Raw genomic sequence first — 14022 nt, 5'->3', positions numbered from 1 at the left:
ATTCTTTCCTCTGGTCATAATGTACAAATAGGTTGGACGAGTGCAACAACTGTTTGACCTTCTTGAAAGCTTCTTTCTGGGGTGTCTCCCAAGACAAAGTTGGTTCTTTTTGAGTAGACAATGTAGGGGTGCTAGATCTGTAGACACATTTGGCAAGAACCGCCCATAATAATTGATCACTCCTGGGAATGATTTGAGTTCTGAGGTGTTCTTTGGCGCAGGTGCCTCTCTTATGGCTCTCACTTTCTCCTCATCCAGGTGGAGGCCCTTTGAATCTACCTGGTAACCCAAATAGATTACCTCCCTTGCTTGGAACGTGCACTTTTTTTTTAAATGCACTCCAGCTTGCAAGAAACGTTTTAAGACTTTTAAGTTTGCCATGTGCACTTTTTCAGTGAATCCTGTCACCAAAACATCATCTAAATAGAGAACAACCTGGGGCAGTCCCTGCAGTAAACTTTGCATTGTTCTGTGGAAGATGGCGCAAGCTGAGAAGACACTGAAAGGCAATCAAGTGTTCTGGTATAACCCTTTCTTGGGTATTAATTGTGACAAATTCCCAGGAGGCATTATCTAACTGTTAGATATCAATAACTGTTGATAAGCATAACTCATATCAAGCTTCGTGTAGGTGGTTCCACCTACCAGCTTGGTATACAGGTCTTCAGTTTTTGGTAGGGGTTGTCTGTCTAGCTTAGCTACTTTATTAATCATTAATTGTAGTCTCCACAAATTCAAATGTTCTGGTTGGGTTTAAGGACAGGGACTATGGGCGCTGCCCATTCTGAGAACTGCACAGGTTGTATAATGTCCATTTTTTCTAGTTTGCCCAATTTGGTGTTGACATTTTCTCTCAATGCATAAGGTGCTGGCCTGGCCTTCATGAGTCGGGGGGTGGCCTCTGGATCCACATGAATTTTTACCAGCGGCCCTTGGATCTTCCCAAGTTTGTCCCTGAAGACTGTGGCGTACTTACAGGATAGTAGCCCTGGTAACCCACTTGCTCTCAACTGGAAAATTTCAACCCATTCCAGCTTGATCTTCTTTAACCAGTTGCGCCCTAGGAGGCTTGGCCTCTCGCCTTTTACTACCATCAAGGGTAGCTTTACCGATTGGCTCCCATAATCAACAGTTACACTACTTATGCCTTTGACTTGGATGTGTTCACCTGTGTATGTTTTTAATTGGGCATTTGTTTCTTCCAAATTTAATTGATGTTCCCCATTATTCAGATATTTGAAGGCATGTTCCCCAATTACTGTAGTGGAAGTCCACTTCCATTCATACAGGTCTACCATTCACTTTCACTGTTGCATAGATTGGTTCAGTTCTTCCAACCTCCAAGTTAAACAATGAATAAATACCTGAATCTGTCGCTTCAGGCTCTCCTATGTTGTAGATCTCACTTTTTTTCTTTTGTTTAAAAGTCTGCTTGACTCTTATTATACTCATTTTGTGACCATTTTTATGATAATAAAAAACATTCTTTTTTTTTTAAAGTGCCAATTGTTAAAAGGTTGTTTATTTCCATCTCTATTGATATTATTCCTTGTTTTTGCTACTAAATCACTTTTTCTATTTTTCTGCTAGCGGGTGCTGTTTCCCGCCTCTCAGTAGAGTCTTGCATTTTCGCTCCCTTTTTGGCTGGGGCTTCCCACCTGATGTGGAGGACGATGACATTTTGCACGCCCTGTATGGCTTTCGAATCTCTAACTGCACTTTCCATTGCCAGTGCAATCTCTAGCACCTTCTTAAAATCCAAACGATCTTTAAGCATATCATTTAAGGATGTACCAAACTTTCAATGCTCCGTTAATTGCTTCAAGATTGCCACATAGTTTGCAACTGCCTCCCCTGGGGCTCTAATTTTCAAATTAAACTTGAACCTTTGCATTATTACTGAAGGCTTTGGTTGGTAAGGGCCCTTCACCAGGGCCACTAATACATCAAAATTTCTCGAGTTTGGGGCACTGGGTGCCGTCAAACTCTGAATCAAGCCATAAGTCTGGTTCCCACACGTACTTAAGAGGATCGCCCGCCTCTTCTCTTCCCCCAAAATCTCATTTGCCTGGAAAAAGAACGAGAGACGCCCAATATAGTGGAACTAATCGTCCATTGCTGGATCGAAAGGATCAATTCTTCCGAATTGCAGAATTCTGTGAGACTGTTCCTTCGATAAACTAAACGGAACTTCTACTTACAATTGCTGTGCGAGGTATAATGCTGATTTCATTTCTCTTGCTTGCTTCTGTTTAACTGGTTTAACCCTGAGTTATAGAGGTCTACAGCACAGAAAAAGGCCCTTCGGCTCATTGGAAACTGCACCGGTCAAACAAATACCTAACTATTCTAATCCCATTTTCCAGCACTAGGCCCATAGCCTTGTATGTCATGGCATCGCAAGTACACATCCAAATAATTCCTCATCGTCAGTTTGTTTGATCCTAGTCACCAGTTTGTAGAATCCTGTTCGCACGCTTGTTGTAAGGGGTGGCTGCTTTGGTACTAATGATAGAGTTGAGTGGCAGCCACTTCATAGGTGGAAACTTGATATTTATTTACAAAGGTACTCTGCAGCAACTAAACATGTGCTAACACTTCAAACACTACCTCTATACTACAGCTGCTACTAACTACTGACTGTAGACTACTAACTACAGAGGTAGCCCGCGCTACTCTGCTATTGAATACTAAGATCATGTGATCTTCCATTAGAACATTTTTCTTAAATATTACACATCAGATTACCACGCCTAACTTTATACAACCTTTCATTTTAGTTTTTTGAAAAACTTTTTTTCTTTGCTTTAAGGTATTATGTAATGCTGATGCAGAGTTTAACAGACCACAAAGCTTATTGTTTTCAAATTCTACCATTTTTATCTTCTAAAGGTTGCTGATAGTGATGAAGAGGAGGACAGTGCAATCAAAACTGGCAATGAGCAAGAAACTCTAACTAATTCCAAAGCGGTGCAAGTGAATTCTGTAATAAGTGAGGATCCATCAATTGGACAAGGGGCCTTTGGAAATTCTCATCCACCTCCAGAAAAAGGAGCTAATTTAAAGCCTACAAATGCATATGAATTTGGCCAAGCCTTAAGTTTGTTGCAGGCCAAGAATGATCTTGCTGCCTGCGCAGAGCTGCTAAAAAATGTAGAACCAGAGGACCTACCATCCATGATGAGCAATAAACTGGAAGGTGATGTGTTCACCATGATTATTCAAGCTTTGAAAGGACACCTTTTAAAAAGTAACCCCAGCCTTGTGTATCGGCATCTTGTTCATCTGTGCAAAACAGAAAGATTTAAGGTATGTTTTTTTTTTAAAGTTTAACCACGTTTTTAGAAGTTGCATAAAATTTATAAGCCATTCAGTCTAACAGGTCAACGGCAGTGTTTAAGGGAGCCTTACTGCATCTCACTTCACCTCATCATGTCAACATATTAATATGTTCCTTTCTTGCTCATGCACTTAACTAGTTTCCCCTTAAATGCATCTATGCTAGTTAACTGTTCCATCTGGAGGTAATGATGCAGTGGGATTGTCACTGGTTTAGTAATCCAGAGACCCAGGGTAATGTTCTGGGGACCCAGGTTCAAATCCTGCCACAGCAGATAGTGGAATTTGAATTCAATAAAAAATTTATAATTAAAAGTCTAATGATGACCATGACATCATTGTTGTAAAAACCCATCTAGTTCACTAATGTCCTTTCTTGCTGGATTTATTACTGGCAATCTTATATTTACAGCCCCTAGTTTTGGACTCCCCACAGGAAGAAACATCTACCTTATTAAACCCTTTGATAATTTTGAAGACCTGTATCAGGTCATTTCCAGCCTGTTCAGTTTTTCCTAATGGGGCATAAACTCTATGTTTTGGCATCATCCTTGTAAACATATTTTCTCCAGTTCAATTATATCCTCTTTATAATTTGAAGACCAGAATTGAGCACATTGCGAAGGCATTAGAGAAGATGCAGAGAAGATTCATGAGAATGGTTACATGGGTGAGGAACTTCAGCTTTGTGGATAGGTTGGAGAAGCTGCGTCTTCTTTAAAGAAGAGGAGATTAAGGGGAAACGGGATAAAGATGCTCAAAATCATGAGGGATCAGGAACGTAATAGATGAGGAGAAACTGTTCCCATTGGCGGTAGGGGCCAGAACCGGTGAATATCGATTTAAGGTGATTGGCAAAAGAAGCAACAGCAACAAGAAGAAAATTTTTTTCTGCAGCAAGTGTTCAGGATATGGAATGCACTGCCTGAGAGTGTGGTGGAGGCAAATTCAATTGGGGCATTCAAAAGAGAATTGGATAATTATGTGAGAAGAAAAGAATTGCTGGGGTCTGGGAAAAAGACAGGGTAGTGAGACTAGGTAAATTACTATTGCAGAGAGCTGGCACAAACAGACCAGCCAAATGGCTGCCTTCTGTACTGTAACCAATCTATTCTATGAACACTCTTAGATGTGTTCTATAAAAGTTCAAAATAACTTTTGCTTGTAAATTTTCTTCTAATAGAAATGAACCCCAGTGCTTGTTTCATTTTTATTGCATTTGTTAACTGCATTGTTACTTTTATTAATTTGTGTATCTGTACCCCTAGATCCCTTTGCTCCTCTGCCCCATTTAGGCTCTACTTTTCCACGTAGTAAGGTGGACTCCTTATTCCTCCTAACAAAACATACACCTCACACTTATCTTAATTAAAATTCCTTTATCAATTGCATGCCCATTCTGCAAGTTTATTAATGTCTCCTTGTATTATGTTGCAGTCTTCCTCAATATAAACTCTATTCCCAATGTCTGCAAATTTTGGTATTTTATTTTCAGCTCCTGAATCCAAATAATTTATGCAAATGGTGTACAACAGCAGTCCCAGCACTTGTAACACCACTTCTCATTCTCCAGTAGTCTGAGTGATTACCTTTAACCTGCACTCTTTGTAGCCATTTTGCTATCCATTCTGCCACTTGACCCCATACTTCACATACTCTGACCTTAATCACAAGCTTACAATGTGGTAATTTATTGAAAGCCTTTTGAAAATCCAAGAAGTCTATACCTACTATATTACCCTATAGTCTACTCTTTCTAATTACTTCTTCAAAGAATTCAATAAGGCTCATCAAGCATGACCTTCCCTTTTGAAAACACTGCTGACTGTTCTTCATTATATTTTCAGTTCCTAAATGTTTGCCTATTACATCTTTGAGTAAAAATTTCTCTTTCCTACTGCTGATGTTAAACTAACTGGTCTATAGCTTCCTGGATTTGTTGTACCTCCCCTTTTAAATATAGGAATAGTATTAGGTGTCTACAAGTCGTCCAGCACCATTGCCTTTTCTGTTGACATTTTATTATATTTTACATACACAAATACGGGGGGCCAGTTAGCTCAGTTGGCTAAATGACTGTGGTTCAGATCAATGCCAACAGCACAGAATTCGATCCCCTTTCCGGTGGAAATAGACAAGCCCTATCTGTAGTAAAAAAAAATCATGGCATTTTGCTGTGGTTCGCCACGGACCTGCCTTCAGCAGAGAACTTGAAGATGTACATATACTGTCTGCTATCTCATATGTAGCTTCTTATAATATGTGCAAATGTAATTTATCTAGAGAAGAGCTTTTATCCTCTAAATTTGACTAGCTTATCTCCCCTCTTTCTGTTTTAACTCTCTTGGACATTTTTTTATTCTGTTCTCCAAATATCATGCCCATCTCAATCTTCCTGTTACATAATGAGAGAAAATTAATTATACAGTATTTCTGCCATTTCATTGTCATTGAGCAGGCTCAAAGGGCCAAATGGCTTACTCCTGCACCTTTTCCTTATGGTCTTATAATATTTACCTATAAGTTTGTCTTGTGCATTCCTTAGTGGCTCTAACCCTATCCTGATTTTTCTTTTGTTATTTATATTTCTGAAGAACACTTTACTGTTTCTATGCATTTCTTTAATAACATTATTTATAGTTCCTCTTTGCCTTCTTAATTGTTTCTGACTTTCTTAATCTCTTTGTATTCCTTTTGTCACTCTCTCATTTATTGTCCATGTACTTGTGTATGCAATTTTCTTATAGGATAGTTTGTTCTTACTTTTTCATTATCCTGAACTCTGTTGATCATTTTTTAAAATATTTTCCACTGCTATTCTAGTTCATTGTTGATATTTTTTCCGGTTTAACTTCCACAGGTCAGTTTCGACCCTTCAGAGTTCACTTTTTTCCCTCCAAACCTGTCACTTTGATCTTTGTCTTAGTTATGTCTTAATTATTATCTTAAACCTTGTGAAAGTTTTTTTTATTCGTTCATGGGATGTGGGCATCGCCAGCATTTAACCTATCACTAATTGCCCTTGAGAAGGCAGTGGTGTGCTGCCTTCTTGAACCGTTGCAATCCATATGTTGCAGGAATACCCACAGTGGTGTTAGGGAGGGATTTCCAGGATTTTGATCTAGCGGCAGTGAAGGGACAGAGATATAGTTCCAAGTCAGGTACGTGACTTGGAGGGGAAAATGCAGGTGGTGGTGTTCATATGCATCTGCTGCCCTTGTTCTTCTAAATGGTAGTGGGTTTGGAAGGTGCTGTCAAAGGAGCCTTGGTGAGTTGCTGCAATGCATCTTGTAGATGGTACACATTGCTGCCACTGTGTGTCAATGGTGGAGGGAGTAAATGTTGAAGGTGGTGAAGGGGTGCCAGTCAAGATGGCTGCTTTGTCCTGGATGGTGCCAAGCTTCTCGAGTGTTGTTGGAGCTGCACTCATCCAAGCGAGTGGAGAGTGTTCCATCACACTCCTGACTTGTGCTTTATAGATGGTAGACAGGCTTTGGGGAGTCAGGAGGTGAGTTACTCCCTACAGAATTCCCAGACTCTGTCCTGCTCTTGTAGCCACAGTATTTATATGGCTGGTCCAGTTCAGTTCTGGTCAATGGTAACCCCCAGGAAATTGATAATGGGGGATTCAGCAATGGTAATGCCGTTGAACGTCAAGGGGTGATGGTTAGATTCTCTCTTGTTGGAGATGGCCATTGCTTGGCACTTGTGTGGCACGAATGTTACTTGCCACAAGTTGTAATTGCTACTGCCTAGATCTTACCCTATGCTTACTTCTCTCATCTATTCTGGTTCATTTCCCATTATTAGATCTGGCATTGATTCCCCTTTTGTTAGGCTTCTTACTTATCTTTTACCCACTGAGTTTTTTACATACTGTTAAACCTCCATTCACTTTTTCCCTTTCACCAGCTTCTTGGCTAGTTTATTTGGGGGGTCATTGAAATCTCCCATGGTTGTTATACCATGTTTATCTTTAAAAGAAACAGAAAACAGAGATATATCTTCAGTTTGCATTTCTAACAAAGTGTGACGTTTATGGTTCTTTTACATCTCCATCTGGCATTGCATGAGGACCAAGGGACAGAGGCCCAGAATATGTTTTTTTAATGGGATGTGGTAAATGAGCATTTGTTGCTCATCCTTCATTGCCTGTGATTTTGCTAGGCCATTTCAGAGAGCTGTCAAGAGTCAACCACATTGCTGTGGGTTGGAAGCCACATTTAGGCCATATAGGTAAGGATGGCAGATATCCTTTCCTAAAGGGTATTAGTGATCTGAAAGGCATTTTTTAAATGACAATAGTTTCACGAAACTAGTTTTCAATTCCAGGTTTTATTAATTGAATTTAAATTCCACCAACTGCCACGATGGGATTTGAACCCTTGTTCCCAGAGCATTAGCCTGGGCCTCTGGCTAATGTCCAGTGACATTACCACTGTGCCACCATCTCCCCATTAAGTAATAGTAAGTAACTTAGTGAGTTACACACACCAATAATTTGTTTAATGCTCTGTCCAACGGAGTAACCACTGTTAGTTGATAAACTACTCCCACCAGCGTTTTCTGACTCTTGCTGTTCCTAGTCTCCACCCATACTGATTCTACTTCATGATTTTCTGAGCCAAGATCCTTCCCCACTAATGTCCTTATGTCATCCTTCACTCTCAGGGCTACCCTTCCTCTTTACCAATCTGTCTTTTCACAACTATTATGTACCCTGCAATATTTATTTCCCAATCTTTGTAGTGGCAACTAGATCTAAACCATTTATTTTGCTTTATGATACTAGTTCATCTCTCTTTATTTGAATGTGCAAAGCATTCACAATAAGAGCCTTTAATTTCATTTTTTTTTTTACTACTTTTCCCTGTATGGACGAATAGTCGCTGGTGCACAATTACTGTTAAACTCTTTCCCTTCCTGTCTCACTACGCTGTTTTGTGTCAACTTTTCTCTTTGGATTTCTAAATCGCCCTTCACCCGAACCCTCCCCCATCTCTGTTAGTTCCTAGTTATACGATTTGCTGGCCCCAGCCCAATTTAATTAGAGCCTATCCGAACAGAACAGGTCTCTTTTTCCTGAGAGTGTCCCATGAATCGAAATCTCTTCCTTCACCTGACTCTTTGAGCCTCGTTTTTAATTCTCGAATCTGCTTGACCCCTATGCCAATTGCCACATGGTATCAATCCAGAGATGAATACCTTTTATGTTCTGTTTTAAATTGGAACCTAAGGCTTCAACCTTGCTTCAGTGGAACATCATTCCTAGTTCTACCTATGTCGTTGATTCCTATGTGGACCACAACAACTGGATCCTCCCTCTCCAAGTTTATCTCCAGCTCTGAGAAAATGACCTTAACCCTGGCACTGGGCAAACAACACAGTCTTCAGAGCTCCCAGTCATGGCTACAGAGAACAGTGTCCATCCCCTTAACTATACTGTCCCCTATCACTGCCATGTTTCTTTTCGCTCCCCCCATGGTGCCAGTTTGCTCATCCACTCTGCAGTCCTTCTCATCCATGCAGGTGACAAGCATCTCGTCCCTAAAGAAGCACCTTGAGACACTTCTGCTGTTTGGCCCTATGTAAATGAAGTGCTGCCACTGACCTAACAATCTCCGGGGAGGTTAACTGCTGGGATCACTGCCATTCTTACTTCAGGCCAAAACCAAAGCCTGAATATCATTCCCATATATCTTTTTTTGAAGTAAGCACGTTTACTCAGGTGATGTTGTTTATCAATAAAATAATTTGCATTTCTATAGATCTCATGTACTGAGAGGCATCTAACAGCACTTTACGGGACAGTGGATAATTAGTAGATGCTGAATAGAAAGGAGAGGAATAAGAGAGCAATCTGGAGAAGATGGAAGTAAAGTTCACAAGAAGGTGTTTAACTCTTTCGAAGTCAGGGAGCAAGGGAAATGTACTGCGAGTGAGTTGCAGAGAGCAGGGTCTTAGTGACTGAAGGAACAGGCACTAGTGGAGCTAAGTGGGGAATGAGAGCAAGGACAGCTGGTTGGAGGAAAATACAGTAATAGGCAATAGGGGACGAGCAGTTGCTTCTAGTCTGAACCTGCAGCCTGGAGTATCACACCTGCTCCACATTAGGAGAAAGGTAATGTTTTACTTACCTTTTGGTGGCAGCCTTTAGTGGTCCCATTAGTCCCAAGAAAATTGACTGCAACAAACAGGCTGCAAACTACAATCAGTCACGATCCAGTTTTTCAAAGGGGCCTGAAGCAAATGTTGGACCATCCATCTGCAAAGGTGAAGGAACTAACAGTTTCTGGTGGGCACTCTGGATGACTCTGTGGCACACAAACCAATTTGACATGTAACTCTCTCCTGGTATGGACTGAGCATTTGGATCCTTCAGTTCCTGTTTATCGCCCAAAAAATAAAGCAGCATTGTACAATCCAATTTCTAGGCCATAGATTAACAGATTGACGTAACACCTTATAGATGCTAATATCTAAAGCATGTCTGAAAAATTGTGACAAGGTGCACTTTACACAAAAACATTTTATAAATCATATTCAATCTTAAAACTAAGTCCACAAAATTACATGCTGTGCCAGATGCACAACTTCATGAAACTAGCTTGCAGAAGATATTAGAACAATTATTAACAAATTGTGCTTTGAATTTTATATGCCTACAGACTAACTGAATTCTGGGTGACTTCATATTATTGGGTTAAATGACTAAATTAAATGAATTTTGTTTTTGTGCAGATGGTGTCAGTGCTTGTAGGTAAAGGAAGGGAACAAGTGCAACAACTCTTCAACTGTCTGTTAGAGATGAAGAGCGATGACTTCACCTCTGAAGATGTACAGAATCTAGCAAGAAACTATGATATATAATTTTAATTATTTGGCACGAATCACAAGCTTAATACACAATGTGTGTAACTCAGGAGGTTTAGAACTATGAAAATTGTATGGCTTATGCTGCATACTTTATTTCGACTTATTTCTTCCTCAAAACTAACAAATGTGTGATGACCTAGAAGTTATTTTGCTAATCTTTCACTCATGTACCTTGTTCTTCTCCCTCAAAATTCATTTACAATTATCGGTTTCATAAAAGTCCATGCAAATAAAACCATTAAAACAATGATCAGTTTTATTTGTTAGCCTGTGTGGGTTTACTGAAAGGGGCATCGCATCACTTTCAGCCCCCCAAAATAAACTAGCAAGACTTGTTAATTCCTCATATGAAAGCAAAATCCTGCAGATGCTAGAAATCTGAAATAACAGAAAACGCTGGAAATACCTAAGTCAGGCAGCATCTGTGGAGAGGAAAAGAATTAATGTTTCAGGTCTATAACCTTTTATCTGAAAGGTCATTGACATGAAATGTTAACACACTCTCCCTACACAGTTGGCCTGACTTGCTGAATATTTCCAGCATTTTGTTATTATTTCTGTCAATTCATGTTGAACATAATTCTTGGTGTACTCCCACTGATGGCACTAAGGCAATAAACATTTATTTTCTGTTGTTTATGTTATTACTTCAATTCTGTTCTACCTCTAGAATTATCATCTGGTATTTTAGTTTTAGATTTTTACAAAGCTCCAAGTTTCAGAATAGATAGTACTGGTAATTTTTTTAACCTCTGAAGTACTTACACTCTAGTTAGTACTAAATTAGAATGCAGTAGCTTTTGTTTAATGGATTGCCTGGTCAAGACTGTTAACTGCCCTGTTAACGAACAGGAATTAAGCTAAGCAAGGATACTTATTAAGAAACCTTCAACTTTGAATGTAAAATGCAGTTATTCAGAATGCAGTAAATTTGTGCAGATTATTTTACTGCTGTACTATTTAAAATGTTGTGCGTGTCTGATAACTTTATGCTCTGTAATGCAATCTGACAGTTAAGGTCAGGGAAATGCAGAAATTGCTTCAGCCTGTTGTTTATGCACTGAAATAATAAACTTATTATTGTATCGATTCCTTCTACTTCTGTCCTAGGGAATTTCTGCTGATGAAATGATAATTTTGCAAAATAGTGTTCCCATTATAGAGCCTTGCTCACCAGGAGCCTTGTTTCATAAATTGTATGCCAACTGGTGTAACCCATTGTGATTAAAAGGGAGTTCTTCACATAACCACCATCAGATCTGGCCTTTCAATTTTTAAAAATGTGGTCCTTTAACAATTATAATTTGTGGGAGTCTATTCATCCACCATTGCTCTTCCTTGTACCTACTCTAGCCATTACATATAAACACATCTATGGTTAACATGAAAATGGGAAAACAAATTGGTTTAAGATGTGTAGTTATTTCCTGATGGTGAAATACAAAGTATCTACAGATTCCTAGGTAATGATTTACTGATCTCAGCCCTGCTGCAAATACAATTTGGGATAGGGAGCAAACAATTTTTTTTTTGAAAAAGGGAAGTGAGTGAGCTGTCTTACTAACAAAAACTGGCTCAGGAGTTGTTGAGAGAAAGTAACTAGAAATAGAAAGAAAATATGCACCTTTCTTCTATCTAATGTCAGCATGTATCAATGGTTATCTGTGACCAATTTAATCAAATAATCAAACTGATTTCAGGTACCTTTGGATGGACAAAAGTAATACTCCAGCTTTGTGAATGGTGGGAGAAAAATCCCTCCGAAGGAAAAGGGTAGGCATCTTACAAAACTATTCATTTTTTATTCATGCAGTTGCATGAATTCTAGTTGGACTGTTAAGTATCCTAGTTTAATGGTTATGTTATTACATTGCCTTAGCTGAAATTCGAGTTTCCTATCAGTTTCTTGTAGACATCCCAGTAAAAAAAATGACTAATTTAATTTTGCCAACCTAGTGATGTGTGAAAAACTACCACAAATGGAAAAGTTAAGCAAAGGCTTCAAAGCATTCCTATGTGAAAAGGAAGCTTGGAGTTTGTTTTGAAAACCCATTAAAGGCAAGAGCGGATGTGAAACTTCTGAAGCTGTGTTTAGTTAATTTGAGGAAAAACAACATTGTGAATTGTAGGGTGCACTTTATTTGATGTTTACTTTTTGCTGCTGTTTTCATTTGTGTAAAAAACTGTACTTCACTCAGTACACAAGGAGGAAAATCTCAAACATTTTGTTCAAGATACTCAGTTGAACAGCAGAGACTTGTTCACTCAGATGGGAGCATTCCTGTGCATTGAGCAAAAACAGCTAGGGCCAAGACCTGAAAACTAATTACAGGCCGATTAACCTGGCCTCGGTCATTGGTAAGATTTTAGACTCCATTATCAAGGATGAGATTTCAGAATACTTGGAAGTGCGTGGTAAAATAGGGCAAAGTCAGCATGGTTTCATCAAGAGGAGGTCATGCCTGACAAATCTATTAGAATTCTTTTGAGTTAACAAGCAGGTTAGACAAAGGAGAGCCAATGGATGTTATCTACTTGGACTTCCAGAAGGCCTTTGACAAGGTGCCGCGCAGGAGGCTGCTCAGTAAGATAAGAGCCCATGGTGTTAGAGGCAAGGTACTAGCATGGATAGAAGATTGGCTGTCTGGCAGGAGGCAGAGAGTGGGGATAAGGGGGTCCTTCTCAGGATGGCGGCCAGTGACTAGTGGAGTTCCGCAAGGGTCAGTGTTCAGACCACAACTTTTCACTTTACGCATAAATGATCTAGATGGCTAAGTTTGCAGATTATACAAAGATAGGTGGAGGGACAGGTAGTATTGAGGAGGCAGGGAGGCTGCAGAAGGATTTAGACAGGAGAATGGGCAAAGAAGTGGCAGATGGAATACGATGTGGGAGGTCATGCACTTTGGTAGGAAGAATAAAGGCATAGACTATTTTCTAAATGGGGAGAATTCAGAAATCTGGACTGCAAAGGAACTTGGGAGTCCTAGTCCAGGATTCTCTTAAGGTTAACTTGCAGGTTCAGTTAGTAGTTAGGAAGGCAAACGCAATGTTGGCATTTATTTCGAGAGGACTAGAATATAATGTGCTGCTGAGGCTTTATAAGGCTCTGGTCAGATCACATTTAGAATATTGTGAGCAATTTTGGGCCCCGAATCTCAGGAAGGATGTACTGGCCCTGGAGAGGGTCCAGAGGAGGTTCACGAGAATGATCCCAGGAATGAAAGGCTTAACATTTGAGGACTCTGGGTCTATACTCGGCGGAGTTTAGAAGGATGAGGGGGGATCTGATTGAAACTTACAGAATACTGAAAGGCCTGGGTAGAATGGACGTGGGGATGATGTTTCCATTAGTAGGAGAGACTAGGACCCAAGGGCACAGCCTCAGAGTAAAGGGAAGACCTTTTAGAACAGAGATGAGGAGAAACTTCTTTAGCCAGAGAGTGGTGAATCTATGGAATTCATTGCCACAGAAGTCTGTGGAGGCCAGCTCATTGAGTGTATTTAAGACCAAGATAGATAAGTTCTCGATTGGTAAGGGGATCAAAGGTTACGGGGAGAAGGTGGGAGAATGGGGTTGAGAAACTTATCAGCTATGATTGAATGGCAGTGCAGACTCGATGAGCTGAATGGCCTAATTTCTGCTCCTAGGTCTTCTGGTCCACTTTCTCATCTTCACCACTACCTCCCTAATCCTGCAAATTTCTCCTTTAAGTATATATCCAGTCTGTTTTGTAAGTTACAATTAAATCTGCTTTCATCACCCTTTAACTAATGCATTCTACATCATAAAACTTGATGCGCAGC

General features: G+C 39.8%; 1 protein-coding gene across 1 annotated transcript in view; it reads left to right on the top strand.

The window, feature by feature from the left end:
- The window catches only part of LOC121279289 (sperm-associated antigen 1-like), a 133824-nt gene extending 122520 nt beyond the window's left edge, over positions 1–11304 (top strand). The window contains exons 18-19 of the mRNA XM_041190414.1: positions 2893–3309; positions 10081–11304. Of these exons, the coding sequence (XP_041046348.1) occupies positions 2893–3309; positions 10081–10209 (546 nt within the window). The 3' untranslated portion in view covers positions 10210–11304. The remainder of the gene's footprint in view (positions 1–2892; positions 3310–10080) is intronic.
- Positions 11305–14022: the final 2718 nt, after the last annotated feature.

This window comes from Carcharodon carcharias, chromosome 6, assembly GCF_017639515.1.
Source record: "Carcharodon carcharias isolate sCarCar2 chromosome 6, sCarCar2.pri, whole genome shotgun sequence".
Lineage (NCBI taxonomy): Eukaryota > Metazoa > Chordata > Chondrichthyes > Lamniformes > Lamnidae > Carcharodon > Carcharodon carcharias.
The sequence above is the reverse complement of the archived record's forward strand: the minus strand, read 5'-3'. Positions and strand labels throughout refer to the sequence as shown.